General features: G+C 41.6%; 1 protein-coding gene across 8 annotated transcripts in view; it reads right to left on the bottom strand.

Moving 5' to 3' along the window:
- CRACD (capping protein inhibiting regulator of actin dynamics) overlaps window positions 1–26936 on the bottom strand; it is a 139392-nt gene that overhangs the window by 3230 nt on the left and 109226 nt on the right. For 7 of the 8 annotated variants that reach the window (XM_032999040.2, XM_032999041.2, XM_032999044.2 and 4 more), the window contains 7 exons: window positions 24567–24702; window positions 15383–15547; window positions 11645–11713; window positions 10158–10340; window positions 5497–8743; window positions 3816–4006; window positions 2564–2729 (listed from right to left, as the gene is read on the bottom strand). In XM_032999040.2, the coding sequence (XP_032854931.2) occupies window positions 2564–2729; window positions 3816–4006; window positions 5497–8743; window positions 10158–10340; window positions 11645–11713; window positions 15383–15547; window positions 24567–24702 (4157 nt within the window). The remainder of the gene's footprint in view (window positions 1–2563; window positions 2730–3815; window positions 4007–5496; window positions 8744–10157; window positions 10341–11644; window positions 11714–15382; window positions 15548–24566; window positions 24703–26936) is intronic. The other variant, XM_032999042.2, reaches the window with a different exon arrangement.

Below are 26936 nucleotides of genomic sequence, written 5' to 3' on the forward strand. Positions count from 1 at the left end.
CAGTGAGAAATAAAGACGGATTGGGGTTTTTTTTCTCTTTCGTAATGCAGCTGCTAAACATGTGTAACCCAACTGTATTCAGGAGGATTTAGATTCCCTCTTCAGATTAGGGTTCTCAAATAAGCACAGAGAGGAAAGCACTCCTATAGTTTCCTGCCTCAGTCAGTGATGCCCATGAGACTATCCCAAAGAAGAAATAAACCAGCTTGCTCCAGTAGCTGTTCATCACATTTTCTCGGAAATAGCGCATTTAAGACAAACAGCTGTCTCAGCAGCACAATGTGTTGAATAAGCAAGTGATTTCTAACAAGACACTTTACAGAGCAGAACTGTAGAAGTATGTTGTAGAAGTCAGGTGGGAAGATTGTTTAATTCTGTGACAGTGAATGCCCTTGAAGGCAACTTGGATCGAAATGACTCCTAGCTGAAACCTGTGGAGGAGCTCTCACATCCTAGTTACAGAACAACTCCTCACTAATGCCCCCTTACATGTTTTCTTTTTTTATGCGTCAAAGAGCTTTTTTTGGTTAAATGTTCGCATTCAGTCCAAATTGCTTTTAGTTGCATTTCATTTTCAGGTTTTGAATGCTTTTAAAAGCTTTGAAATTGCATGGATGGCAAATATTGTTTATTTTTCTTTTTTAGTACATCCTTAATCATGTATTTTTAGCTATAAGCAAATGAATAGTAGCAGCAGCTATTGCTGTAGACAGACACTTTGAAAAGCTAATTACTTTAAATGTTATGGTAATTTATGCTATTTTAAAGGTTATACCCTCTTATCAGCTCCTGCTGAACAAACCTCAAGTGCAGGGCTGAAATACACCAACTTCTTCAAGTTTGAGGTGTTTTTTTTAATGTCCTTAGAGGAGGACTTGGCAAACTTTTATTTTAAACATGTTCTAGCCTGGTCTTCTGCCTTAAATGCTTTCCTAATTGTGGGAAACCCAAATCGGTGTCATCATCCATGAAACAAATGCTTGTATATAGTATCTGATGTCACTGATCATGGTTACCTGGCTCCCCACGTACCCAGTAATCACACAGAAATCCAGTCACTGTTTCCTTTGGGACCAACACAGTTCTGTGCTTTCACTTTAGGTAACTCAAAATTGGTAATTCCTCCTGAAACTCATTCTAGTGCAGACAGACTGACGACTGGTAATGGGGGCTTGGCCCTTCTTCCATCCCATTTGGTGTCATCTATTTTGCTAGTTTGGTTCCTGCTAGTACTGACCGTGTGCAGCTTAACGTGACACTACTGACGCTTTCCCGGGGCAGCTTCCACAGCCGTCACGTCACGGGTCAGCAGGGATGCTGCAAAGCCGCTCCAGCTGCCTACCTCCAGAGCCAGTCTGGGCACTGGGGGCAGGCAAGTTCGGGGCAATCTGTCGGAGACCTTAGAATGGTTTGGGTCTTTAAAGACCATCTGGTCCAACCTAAGGTGTTGCAAGTAAACCAAGTTCTGAGGGATAGCTGCGCGGGCGTGCAGCTGCAGTGTGGACACACGGCTGCTGAACCAACTGCGTGTAGGCGTGTAGGGGCTGTGCAGCCTGGAACAGGCTCGGAGGTAGGAGCAGCACTGTTTTAGCCTTTACTATTACAGATCACATAAATGAATTACTGCATTCCACAGTCCTTGGCTCGGAGTGGTACTGAATAGATTCGGCTGATAAGTGGATTTACTTTAAAAGAATCCCAGGCTATTTACTGTGCAACTTGTAAAAAGGTTTCTTCAACATCTAGCTGTGCTCTTCTCCAAAACCTTTGGCTGAGGACTAATGTTGGCCAGAGAAATATTAGGCAAGTCTCTATTTCAACAATCACCTTATACCACTCCAAATATCATGCCCTTTGGGGAACTGTTTATTTTAATGTGCCTGCCTTTTGAATATGTAATTGTTTCAGCTTAATTGCAGTGGCAGATAAAGTAGTAGGATCTGGTTCCAGCCTTCCATACCAAATACTTGACTGGGAGGGAGCAGTCCTAAATTCAAAGTGACAAGCTACCTTCAACTGAGGTGGTTAGTTTTTGCATTTTTAAATGAAACAAGAACACTCATTCCAAATACTCTGGGTTAAGTATTTCTTCTGGGCAAACTGGGAGGTATGGGAACACATTATGCTTCATTTCCTACACAAACACACTTTGTACAAGTTCTCATTCCCCCTCTGTGCTAACCCCCAACCTAAAGGCAAAACAGCACTGCAATTGCAATTTACAGTAAATCAAATCCCCCTAACGTGCATTAGTCATGTTCCAAAAATACTGTTGGATATGGCTTGGGGAGACGGCCTAATTTTTTTTTTTTTTTCTAACTTGAAGTGGGGCATTTCTAAACAAACAGTAGTGCAACTTTAAAAAAAACCTGTTAAAATTATGTACATCCTGCGTAATGGCCAGCACACGAGACTGGGACAAGTTGGCTGCCTTCTTGCTGAAAGCAAATGCATTTGTGATTCTAAGGGTAGTATAGGAGAAAAAAAAAATCATTTTCTCAAAAACATGCAATACCATTTCTGAAGTGTAAAGTCTAGAGTAAATCTCAATCTCACACTGTACCTGTCACAGAAGTTGGAAGGGTGTTGGACTTCTTTAGCTGTTCCCTTCTTTCTAGTCTTGACACAGCAGTCTCAGCTTTCTTCTCCCCTTCTTGAGTTGTAGATTTCTGCAGTGTGCTTGTTTTGCTGCTGCTGCTTTTATTATCTGACTGATTACTGAGAGCAGCCTAGAACAGAGAAGGAAAACTGCTAAATGAGAAACAATGTAATGGAATGGCCATAAGTAAGAGATGTCACACCTGATGCCTTCATCACCTGTCCTTTCCTGCACCTTCCTTTTCAGCAAAAGAACAAACCACTGATACTTCTGAAACCAACAGTTACTTGAGACTAAAAAAAAAAAACCCCAAAGTTAAATTTGTCATGTTGTCACTTCAGTCAAAATACTGAACAGTTTGAGCCAGCCCTACCTGTCAAACACAGTGTGCATCTGTGGGCAACTTCCACCCACTGATGTTTTCTTCTGCCAATTATATCTGTAATTCTGCATGTGTCCATCAGAAATTTGGGTCGCATAACAAACATCAAAATATACTTAGTTATCCACGTAATCTCCCTTTTTATCGTCTGTGGTATCTATATACAGCATCACTGTCTGTGTAGCATTGCTTCTGTACTGTAAGTAGAAGTGGTTTTCTTACTAATAGAAACCCATGGATAGTAAATAGCTACTAAGAGAACAGGAAAGAAGTGGCACTTGAATTCAGTGCCTGCTTTAGGCATTTGGATGTTTCACATGATGGTTCATTTCGTTCACTCATCCGCATTTTATCCAAATAATACCTGTTAAAATAAAAATAAATTTAACCTTACTAATATTCACCTATAGATGAGTATTCCAGCTGTTACTTCCCAAGAATTAAGGCTTAACATATTTACTCGAGCTTTGAAAGAACCACGTTGCATACAATTGTTCAGTTCCATCACCTGCGCAATAGTTGTGCTTGCGACTGCTGTTAACTACCGCCTGATATTAGGGCATCAGAGTTCACATTAAAATCGTCACACTATTGCACAGTATTTTTCTCTGGAGGTCCCAGTTCTGCAAAAGGGAACTCCAAACTTTCAGATTACTTTTTACTCACTGTCATTTTAGCTTTTACGAAATCTTACAAACCAAACATTAAAAAAAAAATAATTCCCTTTCACGTAGTAAAACTAGCTAACAGTTATGGTATCATTATGGTATAATTATGGTATCAATAATTATGGTATCAGCATTTCTCATGGGCAGGTTTCTAAAGATTGTTTACAATTTCTTTAGCCAGCTTCTCTGCTTGCTTCGCCTCTCTGGCTTGTCTCCTCTCTTCCCTCGTAGCTTGCTGCTCACGAAATCCCTTTTGCTTTTGCAGTGCTAACGTAATCCAGAGCGGTTGTGAAGTTTCAACTTTTTCCATCAATTTAGAGCCATCCAAAGAGTGCCTGCTCTGGAGGACGGGCCTTTCTGAAAGGAAACATGACAAGAATTGGTTGAGTAATGCACATCTCTTGTCTCAAGCAAACCCATACGACTTCTCTACCTTGTGACACCTCTGGCGCTAAGCCCGTTGCATGCCATGTCATTCACAGACCTTCATGGACTGTCGAATCCTCAAACAGTTTTTATGCCTCAAGGATAAGACCTAATTCAACACACTCATACACCTGTTCAAATATATCTGGGTTTTGTGTGAAAAAGCCTACCCCAGGCACTTAGACTTACAGCCTTATTTACTACAAATAGTAAGACATTTATAGCGAGACATTTAAGTGAAAGTGATACACATGCCTTGGTTGTTTATAGCTGATGAAAGGGATCCAGCCACTAGGTACCGCAGTTCCCTGTTTTTTCAGTTATAATTAAGGGCAGAAGAGTGGGCAAACTTCAGCCAAAAGAAGGGGGCTGAAATGAGGTACTCTTGTACATGCAGCCTCTCTTAAAAAAAAAATAGGGGTTGGTTTGTTTTTTTTTTTTTTTTTTAATTGTCACCTGAGCATTTGAATTTCTGTAGCCTGCGTGAAATCGGGGCTGGCACCCAGTATAGAGCAGTGAGTGGCAGTGAGGAGCGCTGGGGGGCACAGGTGCTCCTGCAGAGCTCAGCGAGCACAGAAACCCTCGGCTGGCCTGGGCCCTGCTCTCCCACACCGGCAGCTGTGCCTCCAACTAGTCTCCATAAATCCTCGTTTAAAAATGTAAGTGAAAGGAAAAAGCAAAAAAAAAAAAAAAAAAGCAGCAGTTCCACCGAGAGACGGCTTTAGAAGCGTCTTGATGCTTGCAAAATTCAAGAACGGAAAAAATTGGTCTTTCCCAATAAAATGGTGGGTTCCTGCCTAGCTCTTTTGAGTGTCCTTACACTGAAAGGGTAATTTTTACTCTTTTACAGAATCCTATTTTAGGACAGAGGGGCTTTCACCCTTCCTCTGAAGAGCCGCTATGGCTACTGTAAGTGTTTCTGTTACTGAAGAATGCCTCTGCAATGTCGACTCTTCTTCAGCTGGATTGGGTTAGATAGAGAATTTGCCCAGAATAGGCACTACAAGGGGACATACATCTTAATATTTTTAAAGCTAGATAATATTCTGCTAAAAAATAGATACAATATAGTGTAGATTATAACAATTACTTCCTCTGCTCTGATGACACCATTACACATGGAACACAGAGTTCATCATCTGACTAACTAGGTAACATCTCTGTCCGGGAAAACACACACACACTTCAGTGACCTCCTTGAAATTAACTTCCTTAAGCAGTTTGCACAGGTCATGCTGAGTTTACGTGGATCTGAGTTAAGTTGTGGGGATGGGAATTCATTCAGACATCCCGAAGCAGAGTAGTGGCATGCCTCAAATAACGTGCCAAGTAAAAATTTACCTTAAGATCAAATTCCTTCCTCTAGACCTCCAGTTTTGAAAACGCAGGCAACAGCTAAATGAGTTTTGAGAAATACATACCTTTCTTCGGTGGCTCGGGCTTTTTGTCATTTTTTTCTCTCCATGGAATACTTATAGATGGGAAAAAGGACTTCTTTTCTCTGATTTCTTCCTCTTCATTTTTGTACTCATTGGATGGCGTGGGGCGCGCTGCATTTCCTCTGTCCTCTTTTCTCCATCCACCATCTGATTCGGCTTTAACCAACCTTTGCCCTAGCATATCAGCTAGGTTTGATCTGTTAATTTTGGAGAGAGGAGATGACGGTGGCGTCTGGCTGGGGGGCTTTGGAGCTAAAGCAGGTTTCTGTGGGACCAGTGACTTGCATGCTGGTTTCTCATGGGGGGTTAAAGCACTATGGCCGGTGGCTGGTAGGACCACTGCTGTGCCCACTGGTTGTGAAATCTCCACCACAGTAATTGAAGAGTCTTTTAAATTACCAGGGATGTTCACTCTCCCCATACGAGGGGATGTACTCTCTTGTGAAGCAAAAACAGCAGATTCTTTCTCACCTTCTGTCGTGACTATTGGGTCAGGCACACCATCAAAACTATCTCCTGCACTGTATCTTTTCTTTTTCCTCTGCTCTACCTGTTGATCATAATGGAAACGTAAAGAGTAGTTTGTCCTTCGTAACTTTATCCCAAAAGGAGAAACATTTTCTTCTCCGTTTGGTGCTGGTTTATCTGCTTTTTTTGTGCTGTTATTCTGCTGATTTTCCAGAGCACCAGGAAGTTCCGGCTGGGGTAATTCTTTACCTGGAGAATGAGGAAAACTTGGAACAAGGAAAGACGGAAGATCTTTTGCAAATTTACAGCCTTCTGTGCTGTCTGTCTTTCCACTACGCATTTCCGTTTTCTCCTTAGCCTTTTCAGCTAAGTTACCCTTAAAAGTGGAAGCGACATCCTCCTTTGAATCAGTGGATGAGCCGGTGAATCTGCCCACAGCCACTGTTTCGTTGCCTTTTGCCACACTTACATTTTCAGCATCTGAATTGGTTTTTGAAGCTTCTGAAAATTTCTGCCACGCTGGTGTTATCGAGAACTTTGCATTTGCAGAGAGGGTTTTCCTCAGGTTGCCATGGGGACCACCCCGTCCTCGGGGTGTCCAGTCGTCACTGCGTCTGCAGACACTTACTCGGTCTCTCTCATTATATTTGCTGTTTTCTGCATTCTTTAGGATTCTGGAACGGATAGAGGCCCACTCAGCTAGTACAGCCTGATTGTTCAATGCCTCCTGTGCATATTTCATTTTACTGCTGCTGGACTTGAGGTTCTGGGTTTTTTTCTGGGCCTTCTCTGGTGAAGGAATAGTCACAGTTTTCCTCTCTTCTGTTAAGCCAAGTAACGATTTACAAGCCGTGTCCTTTATCTGGTTCAAGTTAACTGCCGTGCCACACAGCTGGGCTCCAGTAACCAAAATAGCTGTATGGGGTACACACACAGCTGACGGGAGTGTATGAGAGCCCTTGCCGGCAGTGTGCATCCTGCAGTCTTTGATGGATGGAGAAGAAAGTCCTGCTCCTTTGACGGGCATGACTGGACTCAGATTTACTTTCTGAAATATGATCTGTTTATCTCCAGAAGACACTTGAAATGTGAAGGGTCTGGATGCAGTTTGTCTTTCATCTACCTCTTGCCACCGAAGTTCTTCCCCTATTCGCTTTTGTTCCTGAGCCTCAGCTTCTCTCTTCAGTTTCTGGGCTAGGACTTCTTCTACCATTTTATTCCCTTTTTCTGGCTGTTTGACTTTTTGGGATCTTGATCCTTCTTGGAGCTTCTCCTCTACTGGATGCCTATCAGCCCCTCCAGAACACAACTGATCCTTGTCCTGTTGCTGTTCCAAAGATTTTTCTTGTTGGTTTTGCTGAAGATTTTGTCCTTCTGTGTCTACCTTCTGCTCTTCCAGCTTGTTCCATTCTTGTTCATTTTGTTCCTTTTGCTGCTTCAGTTCATCTTGTTGCATGCCCTCTGCACTTTCCATGTGCATTTGTTTTGTTAGCTTGTGTTTTCTCTGCTCTTCCCGTTTCTTTTTCTGATCTATTACTTGTTGTTGTTGTTCCTTCTCTGTCTTTTCTCCTTTCTCCTTCAAATGCTGCCTTTGTTCCTCCTGTTTCTTCTGTTGTTCAAGGCTCTCAGCTTCTTTCTCCTGCTTCAGTTCTATTTCAGCTTCTTGAAGCTCTTTCTCTTCTAGCTCTTGTCTCTGCTTTTCTTCCTTATTTTTTTCCTTGAGTTCATTTTGTTCCTCCAGACAATTTATTTCTTCCTCTTGACACTGTTTTTCAATCTTGTGTTGCCTTAATTCTTCCAGCTCTACCCTCTTCTGCTCTTCCAACTCCTGTCTCTGTTTCTCCTCCAGCTCCTTGCACCTCTGCTCTTCCCGTTCCTGATGCTTCTGCTCCTCCAATTCCTGACATCTCTGCTCTTCCAGTTCCCAGCACTTCTGCTCTTCCAGCTCTCGTCTCTGTTGCTCTTCTCGTTCCTGGTGCTTCTGTTCCTCCAGCTCTTGTCTCTGTTGCTCTTCTCGTTCCTGGTGCTTCAATTCCTCCAGCTCTCGTCTTTGTTGTTCCTCCCATTCTCGGCATCTCTGCTCCTCCAGCTCTCGTCTCTGTTGTTCCTCCCGTTCCTGGTGCTTCTGCTCCTCCAGCTCTCGTCGTTGTTGCTCCTCTTGTTCCTGGTGCTTCTGCTCCTCCAGTTCTCGTCTCTGTCGCTCCTCTTGTTCTTGGTGCTTCTGCTCCTCCAGCTCTTGTCTCTGTTGCTCCTCCCATTCCTGGAGCTTCTGCTCCTCCAGCTCTCGTCTCTGTTGCTCCTCCAACTCCTTCTGCCTCTGCTTCTCCAGTTCCTGGCACCTCTGCTCATCCAGCTCTTGCCTCTTTTCAGCCTCCAGCAGTCTTCTCTCCTCTTTATGGCATGTTTGCTCTTCTGTTTTCAAGGATGTCTCTCCTTCAGGGAGATACTGCCTCCTCTCTTCTTCACAACGTCTTCTCTCCTGCTCTTTCTGCATCTGCTCAAGTTCTTGGCACCTTTGTTCTTCCATTTCTCTTTGCTCTTCCATTTCTACAATCTGTCTTATCCTTTCGGCCTCTATGATCCCCCAGTGATCTTCAATTCTTTTCTCCTCTTCCAGCTGAAGCTCATTCTGCTCATCTCTGTTCTGGATTAGTTTATCTGCTATGATGTGTCCATTATAACCTGGGTATCTGTCATCTCCATACAGCTGAGTTTCTAGGTCCTCTGGCTCAAACTCTGTTATTGTTAAACTCTGTGATCCCTAAAATTGGGACACAAGTTTGGAGTTACTGAATATGGCCTATTGGCTTGTTATTCTTTACAGTGAACAATCAGTTGCAAATGCAAAACAACTTAAAAACAAAAACAAAAAAAAACAACAAAACAACACGATAATTTAGATCCAGAGCCAACAGACCCACCCCAATTTATGGATCACATCATCACAGATCCCATGCCTCTCACCTATTCAGATGATACAGAAGCCCAAGGAACAGAGCACAAGTTTCGTATGCCTGTTCTACTACTTAGAACTCCATCCTTTAAGCCTGAAATAATTATCATCTGCTTAAGGGCATTGTTTTGCCAGTTCTTGCACAGCAAATCTAGCTGTTACTTGCAGAGACAGAAGCTGTTGCCTACAGAAAAGAGCTCTGCGATGCTAGCCAGGAAAGAACACTGCTCAGGAAAACACAATTTGGTTGCTTGTCACAAATCCCAGGACAACACAATTTGGTTGTTTGTCACAAGTCAGGATATCTTCCCCATTAGCTGTGCTGAGACTCCAGATTTATTGCAGGAACTGTGGGACCACGCATCAACAGAGAACCAAGAGCAACCCCAGCGATACTGTACTGAGGCATGTGCTACCTGCAGACTGGTTCTCCACGCTTGCCCCACAGCCCTGGCATGTGCAAAAAACTGAATGCAGATCTTCTCTACAGCTTACTCCTTGTCTCTGTAGTGACATGGTCTGAAGATGAGCTGCACCTGAAGAGCGCTTCCCAGCGCTTTCCTTGTGGAAAACAGCTCAGCTAATGCCCTGTCTAGCTATCATTTGGCTCCAGTTAAACAGTCTGTTTAACAATCTGTTAACTGTTAAACTAGAATTTTATATTTCGCTTTAGAGCTGTAGCAAGAGCTGTGTTACTTAAGTCTTGCTCTTTCCTATAAGACAATATTATCACTGTCAGAACCCAGGCCAGTTTTAGAGAATTTAATTTTTTCCCAGTCAAATTTTGCACTATCTGATTGCCTGTACCAGAGCAGCATTAACAGTGGAAGATATCCTTCAGACATTTATGACCTAATTTTTTTACTAGAGAAACTAGAATCAGGACGCTTTCCCAATGTAAAATCTTAGTGCAAGTGCTCCAGGTGCAAGTAGTATTCGTCTCAACCGGCTCTATTAATACTTCTTTGCATCCTCTCTCCAGCTAGGGTTTCATCTTTAGGTCCCTATCTTGAAACCAAGACAAAATGAAATGCATTTTGTTTTGCCTTGAAGACATGAGATTTGTTGAAGCAGCTTTCAATAGCGCTCTCTAACAGTGTTAATCACACCTGAAGACAGTCCTCTGTCTATAGCTACTCCTGGTACACTCAGTTACAGTTATTTTGTACCCAGCTTCAAAGGCAACACTCCTCCTCTCGCTGTTTGGCCGGTGATTCAATACCTTTGTCAATCTCTTGTGCTTTCTTGACATCCTCTGCTTCTTTGGCTTTACTGACAGCTTGTGTTTAGCTGCACTGTTGTCTAGACGAGCAACAGCCTGGGGAACTGCATCCAAATTGATTGTTTCAATGGTGCCAGAACAGGAAAACTGTCTTTTTGGCCGAGATGATTTGACTGGAGTGACCTGTTTGTATCACAAACACAAGAAGCTATTATTAAGCTATTTGTTCCAGATAAATAAATTGATAGATAATGCACACACACACAAAAAGCTTTTGCAGTTTTGAATTCAAAAGCATTATTAGCAGAAAAGATTTCAAATCATGTTTTTCCATATTACAAATCATGAACTTTGGACATGAAAGTTACAGCTGTAATATTTTCCTACTTCCAGTACTACATGTTTTTATACTTTTCACTTAAAAATTACTTAGACCATTCTAACTGTTTTTTCGCAGTTTAGCTCCACTCTGAAGTTGTTGGGAATGGAAAGGGCAGAGTCAGGGCTTTAAGCAACATCAAACACTGGGACATATTAAAGTTTGCTTACTGTGGAAAAAATATCTACACGTTTAAATAATTTAGATTATACACTTTAGGGATGAGCATATCGGATTGGCTTATCTCAAGCATTATAAAAGAACAGCTACGGAGTTGTACTGTCTGCATGGGAGAAGACTACAGTACTGGATCTCAGATCAGCACAGTGCCTGCAGAAAACTTTCCCCCCACAGTCTCGTGGAGTTGTCCAAGCTAGCACCAAGAACAGCAAAAAAATAAAATAAGACACTACTGGCTGATTGGTGCTTTTCTCTCCTGCCCTTCAAATATTTGGGTTCAGAAAGTGCAAACACAAGCAAAGTGATTTAGTGAGACTCCTCTCATGATTAAATACAGTGGAACTGTACATCTAGATGTGTAAGAGGGAGCCTTTCATCAGTGGCTCCCGTAAGTCACCGAGCTATCATCCTGAGACTTGTATTTGGCACAGTCCAAGTAGAAAAAGAAGACAGAAAAAAAAAAAAAAAAAAAACCACGAAGGGAGAAAACATCTTCTATAAGAAAAGAAAATCACATACCTTGTTTTCAAGACAGCTCTGTAATCTTCTGAGGTTAAACATATGCTAATCAGGGAACCAATTACTTAAAAGCTGATGGAGCATTTTGCATATGCTTATTGAATTACATGTAGGCATAACAAAGTAGCAAAAGTACTTATGAAAATGATGTCTCTATGATTAATACATCAAATGCAGGAATGCTGCAAGACTGGCAGAGACAGAGTTCTGCTGTTTCCTGCAATTAGCTCTTACAGATTTCTCAATCTTACTTATTGCTTATTTACTAGACCCAAAACTGCACAACGTTTGCAAAATCTTGGATGATCAATGAAACAGCCAAATATGTATTAAAGCAAAAACTGTCAGGCTTCTAACAACTAAAATTAGAAAGTAACTCAGTGCAAACCAAGTATAAAAGTTTTTTTACCTTTTCATCCACTTCATGTCCTGTTCCAGGCAAATCCATTGTTCTCAACAAATCTGGAGTGTCAGTGGACTAGAAAACAAGAAGATTAACACAGCTAGATATTAAAATGTAAAGGGCCTAATAAATATGGTTCAAAGGACTTGTGAAATCATTCATGTTAGGGTAGGATTTTTACCCTGTTTCCTGTTACTGCAGGACTGATGGTAAATAATTCTTGTTCCTAAATGCCACGAGTTTCTCTTTGCTGCTTCTTGAATCACTGCTGTCTGTACAGAAGCAGTTGCTGCTACAAGACACTACAAAAGGCAAAACACTCACGGTTCTTTAACAAGATGACCAGGTTCCAAATCAAAAGAAAGAGCACAGCTTTGGAGGATTTCGATCAGATCTTAATATCTTTATTTTCTCCTGACCTACACCTGAGGAAAAAATATAGGAACCTTGATCAAGCATTCCTTCTGCTGCAAGGAGTTTCAACTCCAGATTCTTGATGATGACTCTTCTTACAAAGCAAACTGGTGCCCCCAGCACAATCACAGCCTAGCAGTCACTAGGACTCCCTAGCTACCGTCCCTCTCTAAGCCATCTCACAGGAGGGGATTTTTAAGGCACAGGCAGGAGGCAGGGGTTGAAGCAGCATTTCTCAGGAGGCGGGGGGGGGGTGTGTGATCCCAGCTGGACACCAGGTACCCACCAAAGCTGCTCTATCACTCCCCCTCCTCAACAGGACTGGGGGAGAAAATATAATGAAAGACTTGTGGGTGGAGATAAGAACAGGGAGAGATCAGTCACCAACTACCGTCACGGGCCAAACAGATTCAACTTGTGGAAAGTAACTTAATTTATTGTAAATTAAATCAGAGTAGGATAATGATAAATAAATCCTAAAACACCTTCCCCCCACATCCCTCCCTTCTTCCTGGCCTGATCTCTTTTCATAATTTCTCTACCTCCTCCCCCTGAGTGGCACAGGGGGATGGGGAATGGGGGTTGCAGTCAGTTTATCACACGTTATCTTTGCTGCTCCTTCCTCCTCAGAGGAAGGACTCCTCACACTCTTCCCCTGCTCCAGCGTGGGGTCCCTCCCACGGGAGACAGTCCTCCACAAACTTCTCCAATGTGACTCCTTCCCACGGGCTGCAGCTCTTCACAAACTGCTCCAGCGTGGGTCCCTCCCACGGGGTGCAGTCCTTCAGGAACAGACTGTTCCAGCGTGGGTCCCCCACGGGGTCACAAGTCCTGCCAGCAAACCTGCTCCAGCGTGGGCTCCTCTCGCCATGGGGCCACAGGTCCTGCCAGGAGCCTGCTCCAGTGTGGGCTTCCTACAGGGTCACAGCCTCCTTTGGGCACCCACCTGCTCTGGTGTGGGGTCCTCCGTGGGCTGCAGGTGGGTACCTGTTCCACCGTGGGCCTCCACGGGCTGCAGGGCACAGCCTGCCTCACCATGGCTTTCACCACGGGCTGCAGGGGAATCTCTGCACTGGTGTCTGAAGCAAACCCTTCCCCTCCTTCTTCACTGACCTTGATGTCAGCAGGGCTGTTTCTCTTACACATTCACACTCCTCTCTCCTGCTGCAATTGAGCAGCAATTTTTCCCCCCCTTCTTAAATATGTTATCACAGAGGTGCTACCACCATGGCTGATGGGCTTAGACTTGGCCAGTGATGAAGCTCCTGGCTCTACTGGACTTGGGGGAAGCTTCTAGCAGTTTCTCACAGAAGCCACGCCTGTGGACCTGCCACTACCAAAACCTTGCCATGCAAACTCAATACATCATCACACCCAGAAACATTGTTTTTAACCATTACATCACATTATTGCTTCATAACCTAATGAATGTTGGGATCCCAATATACCAGGTGCACATGATTGTTAGCATAAAGCCTAAAAAATCGACTTTACAAATAGAGGGCAAATGAAACCCAGAACTCTTGCCATCAATCCAAGTTACTCAGTCAGGAAAATCGGAAGTCACAAAGCAACACAGGAAATCTATTTGAAGTAGAGCAGTGCTATGGGGTCACGGCCACCAACTCCTGAGAGAAGCCATCCCGTCCCCCAAGGACCTATGCAGATAAACACACAGGGGAGTTGTAAGGCCAACAGCAGAGACAGGAGCAGAAACCAGGCAACCTGCCGTGCACCAGAAATTTCTGATAAAGCCGGTAAAGAGTAGCGCGCAGAAAGAGAAAAGGAAAGTACCGAGTGCTCTGGCTGACCCTGTGCATGCAGTGTTGGTTTGTTTGTATCTACAATGTCCTCTGAGCAGGTATGTTTACCCCTTCAGCATTTGGAAAAAGAATTATGCAAAGGTGCATTCATTTTGTTTTCAAAACACAATATTTAAAAGAGTAGGTGGTAAGGACTGAATTTCTCCCTCCTTATTACACAAAGGTACTCTAGTGTTTTTTTAGTGCTTGAATTATTTTCTCCTTTGAGCTGGAAGTCACTAGGTGACATTCAGGTCTTCTGCAGGAGCCAGCAAGAAGGCTGACTGCAGAGAATCTATGTTGGTCTCAAACACAGAGTTTCGCCTAGTACGAGGGTAGATAGCCAAAGCCTGTCCACACTCCTACTGCGCTCTTTGTGCTCTTGGTTCACCACAACTGAATGCTTCAGAAGGGAGTATTTGTGAAGCAGAAAAAAAAACCACCTTACTTTGGCTGCATTTTTTATCCTTCCAGACAGCAGAGGGAGAGTCTTGAGTGTGCAGGTCCTACCCAAATGCCTGACTCCCTGACAGGTCCAGCCACAGCCACGGAGGAAGTGGTCACAGAGGACCTATGTTGCCCCTTGAAGACTGGTGAAGAATTTAGGCCACCTCAACCATAAATCTCCCTTCTGTGTGTTTGGCTGAATATAGGCATGAGCTGCAGAGGGCACTTACTGCCTTCACTCTTCACGCAGCTACCACTAGTGCTCATGAACACGAGAGGAGGCTCATGCCCTAGTAACCCTCCAGTAATCCTGGAGGGTTGCATGTGCATGGTGGGTTGCTGTGTGCCTTCCCCAAGGGTTCTCATGCACAAAGTCAGCCTCCTCCGGGCAGGGAAGGATGTCCCTCTGTCCCCCACACTCCCTTCAGCCATTGCAGCAACACACAGAACAAGTCTTGCCCTAGAGGATTTCCCAAGAGCTTCTGTCACTCACCATGTTTCTTTGTCTGAACAAGACCTTTCTTGGACACGTGAATGCCCACAGTTCCTGGAATCAAAATCTTCATAGATAATTTGAATAATTATTTGAATTATACTGGACATTTGGATTTAAGGAGCATTCTGAAAATGTTTCTCTCCCTTCGTCTTTGGTTCATGTCCATGGGAAATACAGATATTTACCCCAAGACCCAGAATTTTACGGATTTAGGCTCTCATTTTGCAATGATTTTCCTTTTTGCCATTTGATGCTGTGAACGACTTTTCATGCTGGCAAGTCCATATTTCAAGACACAAAAGTCTCAGAAAAATCTCCTGTCTTCTAGCTACACTGCGAGTGATGTCTGCATTGCTGGAAGTCCAGAGCAAATGTTCAAACTGGTAATTCTCTAGAACTCAGCTCAGGATGCCAAGAGCACACGCCTCTCACCAGTCCAAGAAGCACGGGCTGAGAGATCCCACCCACATAAAACAGCCCTCTGAGCTCAGCTACGCCTCGCTGGAGACAACTGCAACACTCCAGCAAACTTTACTGTTTTACTACTGCTATAAAGCCATGAATATGTCAATTTAAAGTGCTTACTTTATTACCACTGTCTGAGATCACAGTGTCTTGCTGATTCTCAATCTCCATGGGACTACTGAGCAACACATCCTCTTCTATACTAGCGTTTGCCTCCCCCATTGTCCTCACAGAAATTGTCATTTGTGGAGGCTGCCCAAATTTTATATTCTTGGCCAACTGTTGCTGAAAAACAAGAAAAGAAAAAAAAAAAAAAAAGGTATTTATATTATGAGCAAAACAAGCCAAGTCTAGCACATGCCCCTTCTCCACCTGAAAGCTGCACAGAAACAGGGCAACTTCCAACTCTGGACAAAAAAAAAAAATCAACTTAAGGCTTACGTTGCTGCAACATGGTGGGAACTCCCTCTTCTTTCTCCCTGCAAAGTGACCAGGGTCAGGAATTTACTGCATGATTTCTGACTTTGGATGATCAACCTGAGTTCTTGCCAGTGTTGCTGACTTTTGCAAACTTACTGTGAATTTTGAGACACACCTTATCTTTTTTTAATCTATGTCCTACGTTAATACTCTGTTTAGAAAAGCTAATTATGAAGCCTTACAGTTGCAAAGAAGTAAGATTATGAGTCAAGTGTACACTGAGAAACTAGAACTACCCCACAAGGCAACCTTTTTCTTCTCCAGCCCCCAAACCCTGCATCTCATGCATCTGTAGTTCTTAAAGATTGTAATGTTTAGTCCTAAGTTTTAAAAGCTAAGGGTCTGGCATAACGCTGACTTAGAGGAGACAAATTCTCAAAGGAGGGGAAACCCAGCTTCTTTTGGGTGCTTGATCTCATAGGAACATGCCTGCTCATGCTCACGTGCACTGCCACATCGCTGCTTTTGCACAAAGTATTTTATGCAGGGGACATACAGTAGATGAATGGATAAAAGAGCTTTCCCACCATTTATTTTCCTTGTTGAAGTCATCTTCTCTCAAGGGTTACAAGAAAGTACTCTTGAATTATATCAAGCACAAGATTAGTAAAATAAGTAGCATATAATATCTTCTGTCTGATAGGGTGAATTAGAGAAATTACATCCCTGGCTACTGCTGAGACACATACCATACGTCTTCAAAAGTGAACTTTTAGCAAAAGAGCTAGAAGAAATTCTTTAGAAGGAGCAAATGGAGTAAGGAATATTTATTGATAGATTTTCTTCCTGAAATATTTCAGGGAATCATTCTCAATTAGGAAGGAAGGGACTGCAGAGTTATTTTCCTGCTTTACTCTTTTTCAAGCATGGAAAATTCACCAGAGATCTCCCATTTCTGTCTTGCACTACTATGAACATCTACAGCTCAGTGATACTCAATTCAGTTGTGCAGCTTCTGTTCAGTGGAAGTGTCAGGTACATACATGGACCCCCGATATGAGTTTGCTGCCAAGAACTGCAGAAGACTGGAGTAAATAGCATGCAAAATAAAGATGTTTATCTCCCTATAGCACAGAGTCAGTAGCATGGTTTAGGTGAGCAGTTGTCAAGGGAAGATAGATGGACCTCTAAAAGGATCCAGGTGAGATCAGTCTCATTGCCATCACTGACCAGTGGACTAGATTCTTATATAAAGTTTATCCACATTACCCCAAAACTTTACCAGATTTCTGTACTGAACTATTAAGACAAAATGTATATGCAGAGATTCCTCATAATCAGGTTATTAAATTTGAATAGTTTTTCTCAGTCTCCTCATCAAGTTATGCATTATTTATGCCCATTTGGATTTTGGCAGAAAGTCATGAAATTCATCTAATACATCATTTTGGCATTGTTGGCAGTTCTGAACGACAGAGTTTTATTCCTGACTATATTAGTGGCAGTGCACCCGTAGTCTAAAGGCAAGAGTTTCACCAAGTCCTCCCAGGCCTTCTTGTTAGCAGTGCAGCACTCTGACTTGAAATCTTATGTTTCAATTCTGTAAATGGGAGCTGGGGAGAGCAGACGGGTCTGTATTAGTGTCAAGACTGTAATTTTGCTCTATTCCTGCAGGTCCTCTGATGCTAGTAGAAAATTATTTCAGAAAGCTTCCTAATTTGATAATGTGTTTTCTAAGTTGAGGCTGCTTCTTTCTTCTTCCTAAAGTCATATTCCTAGACAAATAGTTCTCTGAGGTAGAAAGAAAACTGGAACCATCAGCACTACCCAAGCAACAACCCAAGAAACTAAGGATTTGCGCATCTGTTCCATGGTTAAAACACGCTTGCACGTACATATTGCTTGCAATGTGTTTTGGAGGAAGGGATGGTGTGTTATTCTCTTGATCTTCTGATCAAGCTCTTGATCTAGTGTGTGTGCAATGCACAGTGGGAGTTGTGTGGTGATGGAGTTACTGTGGAGAATGGTCTGCGCTTGAAAAAGAGTGGCCTTTTGAGTTGTCATCAAGAATGTTTGAGGGCAGTGCTGTAAAAATGTCTATTTGTGTATATAAAAGTTTAAAATGTAATTTTCCTGATATTTCCAGGAAATAGACTGTCCTCAATATTTATGGTCCGTACACAGGGTTAGTTTGTTTGTTTGTTTGTTTAAATTACTTCAAAGTTTTAGAAGCTTATTTGCTCGGACTTGCATAAATTAGTTTGAAGACTGAAGAAGCTCTAGTAGCTCTCATATTCCTTCCAAGACAGAACGTCCTTCTCTGTATTATTGATTGGCCTTTTTGGAACAAATTTAGCTTTAAAAAGCTCCACTAATACTTCTCCACTGGACAGTTTCTTTCAGTGCATTCTAATCTCCAGAGCTGATGCTGAATACCAAATGTCAAAATCTCAAATAGCTTATTGTTACCACTGAGCATATTTACTCTTATTGCTTTCAAAGAGCAATGTTTAACCTGCTCCTTGTTCTTTTTAAAAATGTGTTTATACTGTAACTGCAGTGCAATTATCTTCTCTCGGAAAAATTCATACAGATACATGCTCTACCTGGTCAATCATAAAGACCCCAAAAATGCATCATCCCTGAAAGGGAAGAAAAAACCCACAACTTTTACTTGGAAGAACACATACAGATAATCTAACGCAGAGCTGGGGAGATACATCAATTTAAGCTGCAAGGCCATTGAGAAGAGGCCATATTCCCTGAAAAAGAGCACCTGCTTTAAATTTCTCAAAAGTTTCAGTTTGACATTTATTTCTGAACACAAAACTATAAATCCTCTGTACTTGAGAATTCCCTGTGCTGACAGCATGTGGATGATGGTTGCCTAAGGAGGTTTATTTGCAAGGCCGGTCATCAGAAGTTGCAGGCATGAGATTTTGTTCTTCTGCCATTGCACAGTCATGTGTTTAAATACCCTTTTGGAAATCTCCATAGATGCATATTGGTCTCAGCTAAATGACCCTGGTCTCTTTTGGTTTGTGCGAGAAGACTTGTAATTTAGCAGCCAGAAATCACCATCCTGCTCTGAAATCTAACTGTCAGCTAGAAGCAGAAGGGAAGAGATGGACGTTTCCCATCTGCCCCTTCCACCTCCAGCCTTAGCAACTCCAACGGGCTTTCCTGGTCCCTCAGTTTGCAGCCAGCAGACAGGCAATTCCACAGGGCTTACAAACCATTCTCAACACCAAAACAGCTTGGCTACTGCATACGACAATTATATCACAAAACAGCAGCTGGAGGGACCACACACACATGGGAGCTTCAGAATGGGATCATCAAGCTGTGCTCCAGACCATTCATCCTTGAATTTTTTTCTGTAAGATTCAAGAGGTGCATGAGACTTTGTCTATTCACACCCAACTCGGTGGATATTGGTGTGGTGCCATTCAGTGTGAGGTGAGGGGCAGGGCTGCACATCTAATAAAGGCAAAGAAATACCAGGAGTTTAGGGGAAAAAAAAAAAAAAATTTGCACTCATCTGATTTTTAGTATCTTCCTCAGTGACTGGACCATGACACAGGCCCACTTTTATCTCATGCAAAATAATTTGCTAAAATGTGATGCTATTTAACTGACATCTTTACACCAGCTTACCATTAGTAACTTCAGAAATAAAACTCCTAAGTTAAATTGCACTGCATTGGTTGGCACCTGCAGCAAATTAAAAAACTTAGACTTTCACAGCACTCTGTGTTTGCATAGGAAATGCCAGAGCACAAACTTTCCATATTAACCGGCAGAGAGCCCAGATGGGGCTGTACATCTCCTCTTTCACTCTAATTTGGCTCCTCTTTTGGTACATGCCTGCTTGCATGCATGTTGAATTCAGCCCCCTGAAACCACACCATTCTTACGGCTCTGTGCCTGGAGTGAATCCAAAACCGGATCCACTGAACTGCTTACTCTGTTCCGTTAAAAATCATTAAAACAGGGTGTACTATTTCAGCTAATTCAAGTAAGTCTTACAAGAAATGCTGATCATATTTTGCCTCCAACTCAAATACCTATTTTCATATCTGTTCACAATGTCCAGATTTATAAATAAATTAAATTATGTTTTCTTGTTATAACACATAACTGTGAAATAATGACCTAATCAGTAACACTTGTCCAAAGAAGAGCCATACTATTGAAACTCCACTAGGTCCTGTACTGTGTCTCACAGTGACTCAAAAATCAAATACTCTGGGAATACATAAGAACAGGGCAAGCCCATACTAAGATTTTGCTTCTTCTGGAGTAAATAGCCAGTTGGGAAATTTTCTTTTACGAATTTGTTTCATTGCTCTTTGAACTTTCATAAAGATTTCAGGAATAACAGTGCTGTATGACAATGAGTTCTACAGTCCAACTATGCATAAAGAAATATTTGTTTTGGTTTGAAAGTGTTACTAGTTTCAACCGATGCTCATGTGTTCTTATGCTGTGAAAGACTGAATAATTGTCCTCTATTCATTTTCTCGAGTCCACTCATGATTTCATGCATCCCTGTCATATTTTCTCTCTTATCATTTCTTTTCTAGGCTGAAAAGACAGTTTACCTAATTGTTCTTTGGGAGTGAGTTTTAATTGTAAGAAATACAAAGCTGGGCAATTATGCCTTGAAAATTCACCCCCAATTCTACTAAATGCAGAGTATGGAGTTGGAAGATAATAGCTTTGAGGTTTAGCAAATGACTTTATATCCTTGTTGAGATCTGGGCAATATCAAAAAGAAACAACAATGGGAATGGCTGGTAGGAATACAGATGTGCAATGCACAGTAGGGGAAGCACCAGCTTGATCATTAGCTAAGATATGTTAATGACTAAAAGAAATGAGATCCAAAACTGAATAGTCATTGGTATGACAGGAAGAAAATTACTTGGGACATTCATTATTACAAAGCCAGGGAAATGTGAATTTAAAAAGTGGTCCTTTAGAATTTGACCAAGAAGTCTGGATTTCCAAGACATGTTTTATCTTAAATAGTATCTGGGTGGTTTACACATTTACAGAGCAGAGGGTTTGTTTGTTTCAAACCACATGTCCACATGAAACAGAAAAGATGTAGCCCAGTAATTCCTAAACGCAATAAGCCATATGCCATAGTCAACCTTTAATATTTCTTGCAGCTGACTGCCACAGCCTCGTGGATGCCAGATGACCCATGATACTTCCAGTGAAGGCAAAAGGCGGAGAACAAGCCTCCAGAGGCAACAGCAGTGCTACACCATGGTATTGTCACAACAGAAGGGGGGTAATGGCTTTGGCTTAGATGCATCAAGATACTAATGCTCAAAACAAGTTTCCATTTTACTGGCTGCAGTTTTTGTGGGCCTGAAACAAGAACTGTCTTCTGTTCATTTGCTGACCATTTCTGGTAAATACCAGTAGGAGGAGGAGGAATCACAGCTGCAAAATGCAAGGAAGTGGATCTAACACGCTTTGATGCAAGAAAAAAAAAAAAAAAACAAAAAAACAAACACACACTAACCTATGAAAGGAAAGGATGTAAAAACAAGCTCCAAGATGTTCTTTTAGGTTTGTTCTGCCACACTGCTAGATTAACATTTTAAACATTCCTTGTGTCTCATTCACAGTCCTGTATGAGAAGTAAAGCACCAGATCCAAAGAAACTAAATGAGTTCAGCATTAGAAGTACCAGTGCCTGGGTATCACCTCTTTGTGCAAATAGGGTTCAGGCTGGCTTTCTACACTGGATCTTAAAAACTAGGTAATGATAAATCTCAGCAGATCCAAAGGACAAGGAAAAGACTGCTTTTACAAGAGCAGATGGCTTGAGCCAACACAAAATAATTTCAGGACACACAAAGGCTATTGCAGGTTAACAAGAAGCCAGTTTTTTCTCAGCCTGACTTTTAGCACACACTAAAACCCATTGAACATCACCAAATCCTTTTACAGAAAGCCTAAGAAGATGAATTCTGCCAATCTGAAAATCAGTAAAAATAAATGAGAGCTTTTCCAGAAAGAACTAATTTACCTTGCACACATAATCAGAGAGAATTCCTACAATAAGAAGCTGAACCAGTGCATACGCCGACCAGTTGCCCAGACTGCAACAGAGTTTTTTCACCACTACAGAACATTTTTTGTGGGTTCATCAACACTCCAAAGTCAGCAGAAATGCAAGGCAAGAAGGAGAAAACACTCTGGTGCTCAGCAGAATGAGATCCATCACTATTAAATGGCTTACATTTCTATTCTGATTTCAAAACCCTTTTCACCATGTTACGAGTTGGGCTTGTAAGCATGGTGACTCTTTCAAAATTGATTTAAATTTTCCAGGAATGTTCACTGTACCACTTCCCCAAAAATACTGGAAAAGGTTAAAAGCTTTTGATCTCTGTTTGAAATACAGTGAGTTCAGAGCCAGCACATGACACTGAATCCTGGCAACACTTTTTTACTGAAGAACATCTTGCCAGGCAAATGGAAACTGGAAATGCTGTGCTTCCACCCTGACACACAAGCCTGGGCAAAACCACAGAAACATTGGTGATGCAGCAATGACTTGGGACCAGGAGCTGGCCACAGAATTGGTTTTAAGGAGTGGAGAGCTATTCGGAAGAGATGACTGTCTCCTCTTGTGCCACCACATGTATAAATACAGACGTTCCCAGTGGGAGTGAGCTTGCAGAAAGGCACTTTAAAGTAATACAAGCTTCTCATAACTGGAGACTGAGTATCAGTGTTTTCTGTGACTGCAAAATCACACAGCAAACACAGTCTCCTTTTGGAATATTACAGCAGAAAAAAAGGATGGGGTATAGAGTGCATAAAACATTCAGACAGGAATGATAGTCCAAATAACTGGTCAGATCTGGGACTCAACCCTAAGGTCAACCTAAAAATGTGCAATGGGATTTTGGCATGATCTTGTCCTAAAACTCAGGGATCAGTTGCAGAAATCATGGCTAGTGAAATGGGGACAGATATGTGCTGGGGCAGCATGTTTTGCAGATACAAGAGGTGGCCCCCGGGCTTGTTATAAGGATTCTTTCCATGGGGTTATGAAAAAAAATCCATGGACATTTAGACGAATATATAACTTCTGTGTAAACATGTAAATAGTTAAGTGTCATTTACAATCTATTATGCATTTCTTTTCTGACTGAATGAGTTGTTTTGGATATCACCATCAGCAGTAGAATGGGAAAAGCTGAATCTGGGATGTTGTTACAGGCTGGGCTGCAGCTGTATTAAAATGATAAAAATGAACTACTGTCCTTCAATTTTAAATAAAAAGGTAGGCACATTTTTGACATCAAGCAGCTGAAACAACACTCCCCCTTAAGATACATGCAAGTAGCCACACCAAAAAAGTTAATGTTTATGCAAAGTTCACACGAGCAAGAGCGTATCACTGGCTATATATTGCGTGACTTTCAACAGTGGCTATTTTTGCTTTAATTTTCTTGAGTTACCATTTGCTTAGTGAAGATGGTTGTTAGCAACTGCAGTAACTGTATTTTTTGTCATGTCCTAATTTAGTGAAGGGAATAATTTCCAGTGGGAATTTTAAGGTGAGTCTGGAAATGGCAGAAGCCACTCCTACAAAATGAGAAGTTATTTAGAGAAAAGCTAACATACTAAAGCCGAGGCAAAAGATCCAACAGATGGGGAGGGCACAGCTCCCTGCAGAAGTCAGTGGGCTTTGTCCCCAAAGGACAATCAAGCATTCTGCAAGACAGGTCCAACTACCCTGCATCTTTGCTCAGAGTCAGCAGTCATTTAAAATATAATGGTTTCTAGCCTGGAAAGTAGCATGCATTGAATCTACCTGACCCAGGGAAATTTTAGCTGAAAAAACAGCACAGAGAAATTGGAGCTGTCCTAGGATGGTTCCTACTTCAAAGTTCATCCACAGTCAGCACAGACAATGCTGTTCAGGTGCTCTGTCTGCTGACAGCACTGAGCGGAAAAAAGGAACAATTTAATCCTGAAGGCTGCATCTGTCTACTGTGCATGATCTCTCACTCACCAGAAAAGATGGACCATGGTTAGACTTCGTAGGTAAAAAAATAATCAATGGTATTTTACTAGTCAGCTACAGGGTAATGGCACTTGCACAGCATTAACAATTTATCAGCATTTTGGCAGGACATGTCAGCATTCTGAGCAACAAACTGAAATGTCCTTTTGAACGACAGCTCTTTCAAGGTCTAGAAAGGCAAAGGGTTGGAAACGTTACAGATGTGCAAGAAGTAAAGCAAAAAATTAGTCCGAGTACTAATTGGACAGAGTTCTGGAAAAGAAGGGAAAGCAGGTCATGTAAAGCTCTTTAGAAGCAAATACCCAAATGTGTTGTTTCTGTAGTTACTTATGTGCTGGGTTTTTTCTGAGAGATAAACATATCCACCTTCCATGAGGATCATTGAAAGAACAAGAAGAAAAAGAAGGGGAAAAGAAATGCAATACATATAAAAGCATAATCAAATCGGCTCTGCACAGAAGTCTCACTCTGCATGCCATTCCCTGCCATCAACACCACCTTCATTTTTTCACTCAGTACGACATCTGTAGATCTCAGATTTGGACATGCCAAAACTGTGAGTTCAATTCAAATGAGCTCCACAAGATGCAGACATTTCTGCAGATTTGCTCGCAGTATCACTGCCATACCTGTCAAGACCAAACCCTAGATCTTCTGCAGCTTATCCAAACTATTTACATGGCTTTTGGCCTGATAACTTACATGGCTGAGAAACTTCCCCAAGGCTATTGAAAAAGCAACCCACCTTTATCCACATTTAACAAATTCTGGGGACCATTTCCCACCACATTTTAAATATCTTTCCTATTTAAAATTTCTTACCTGAAGAGTTTTGACTTTTCCCAAAACGTTCTCCTGTGACATTGCTTGGATGGCCTGTTCACTCTCTGTTCTCCCATCAGGTATAAAAATACTGTCATGGGAAAAAGCTCGACTGCCCATAGAATAATGGGAGGACCTGGAAAAAACAGTTAAAAAGTAAATAAGCACAGCAATTAATTTGCAAGTGATCCTTTTATATAATAGCTGCCCTGCTGTATGGATTTTCCCTCCCCCTCTTGCCTTGTACATAAAAGATTTAAACATTCTCAGAGGAGAGCTGTCCAAATGCTCTGTTATCAAAAGTTTAATGGAGGTACACAGTTTTCCTCCTTGGAAGGATACAGAGTGGAGTATTTTTAATAGGCGTGTTGAGAAGTTCAATCGATTTTCCATAGAAGTCTCAAATCTAGATGTTACTTTTAGGATACAGAGTAGATTACAATGGCACATATTTACCACACCGCATATTTAAAAAAGCCTCCATTCATGCTTAGTCCCAAGGATGCCAAGGAGGAGAACGTGTCACAAATGACCTAGTTATATGGCCCTGCTCTAAAACCAAGGGCAAAGGGATTAAACAAAAAGTAGCTTAATTTACTAGAAATCTTAAACGTCTCATCAAGAAAACTAAGAATTAAAAAAAAAAAAAAAGGTCTGTGGAATGTTACTTTGGGGTTTTGGAGGCATTTGGGAGGAAAATGTTTGAGTCTGAAAGTCATGTTTTGTTTCACTTAGAGTATTTCATGGTGAGTAGAAAGCCAGTAAAGTAAAAACATGATAAAAACCACAGTAGAAGAAAACTGAACAACTGAGAGGTCTTCAGTCTCTCCTTTTAATACCTTATTGGCAACTCTATGAAACTTATTTATAGCTTCACTAAACAATCTGGAGAAAGAAAATAGATACTTTCTGTATCAATCTAACCAACACAACCTTCTAGATGTGATAAAAACATTATAAACAAATACTTCAGCAAAACAAAGGAAGATGATGCTTCCAGAGAGAGGGGGTAAGTAAAACAGCAAGGAAAATTAGAGCTTCACAAATTTAAGAAAATCAGTATATTACCTTTTTCTCCCTTTTAAAATGTGCTAATTGTTTATAAGGTGTTCAAGATATTTCTGTTCATACTTGGGGAAAAAAAATAAGTATGTTCGGAATGTATTTATTACCTTTTCATCTCCTTTTTTCCTGAGGTACGAACATAATCTTTTAAAGTAAAAGCATTTAGCTTTTCTTACCAAGGAAGGATGTTATGGCACGTTACATTAACCTTTATAACTGATTAAATGATAGGCTACTCTTGACTTTTATAACAAAATATCTCACAGGTGACCTGAAAATAATAGGAGAAAAAACCTCCCACAACCTCTCATTCTCTCTAGTTTATATATAAAATACATTTGCACTCATAAAATAATCAATCCAAGCTTTTGGGGAGAACACATACAGCTCTCTATATCCTTTCATCCTCCATGCAATCACAGACCAACTGAAAAAACTACTTTTTATCCAGAATTAATATTTGAACAACATGCTTCATTTGAAACAAAGCAGCATACAATCAAGCAAAGAGCTGGTCAATATTTCACAGCATTTTTAGCCATCAAAAAGACATTTAACTGATGCTATATTCTATTTTAGATTTTTTTTAAAAAAAAAAACAAAACCCACAGCTTGATTGCTTTTGGCTGCTACAGGTTATACACCTTTTAGAAACCTTTTATTAGAGAAACCATAAAATTATATTTTTAAACCCTCTTCTAAAAAGGCTTCTATACTGAATTGTCATGACTCAGCCTGTACAAAGAGCTGTGGTAAAATTGCGTGGCATTGGAATATATCTCCCTTCCTTGGCTGTCCAGAAATCAGCCCACGAACCACAGTCTGAGAAATGCCCCTCAAACAGAGACAATTTCCTACCAGGCCTGGCTTGCAAAATGATGGTTTGACATGAAGCTGAATAGAAGTTGGCTTTTTTCGTATAACCATGTAGGTCTGTTTGAACCGAAAGCTCCAGCACTCCATTCAACAAGGGGGAGAAAAAGTCTGCGTTCACAACCAAACCTGAGAAGAACATGCATACTTTGACAAACCAGGCCATGCCAACCCCTCCGGCATTTGCACGGTTCAATATGTGAAGCTGCTGCAGGTGCAGAAGGCAAGGCCAGTGTGAATTTATTGTTTACTATTTACCTTTGAGCTGAGAGATCTGCTGAGGATGCATAATCCAGGTCATATTGTGCTCCAGAGAGGATCCTCTCTCAAAGATTTTTCCAGCAATACTGTGGCTCAGCTGCTTATGGCTTTGTCTCACAGCTATTCATCGTGCATATGACACCATTCTCCCCTTTTACTGTCCAGTGGATT

This window comes from Tyto alba, unplaced genomic scaffold, assembly GCF_018691265.1.
Source record: "Tyto alba isolate M040663 unplaced genomic scaffold, T.alba_DEE_v4.0 Super-Scaffold_6, whole genome shotgun sequence".
Taxonomy (NCBI): Eukaryota; Metazoa; Chordata; class Aves; order Strigiformes; family Tytonidae; genus Tyto; species Tyto alba.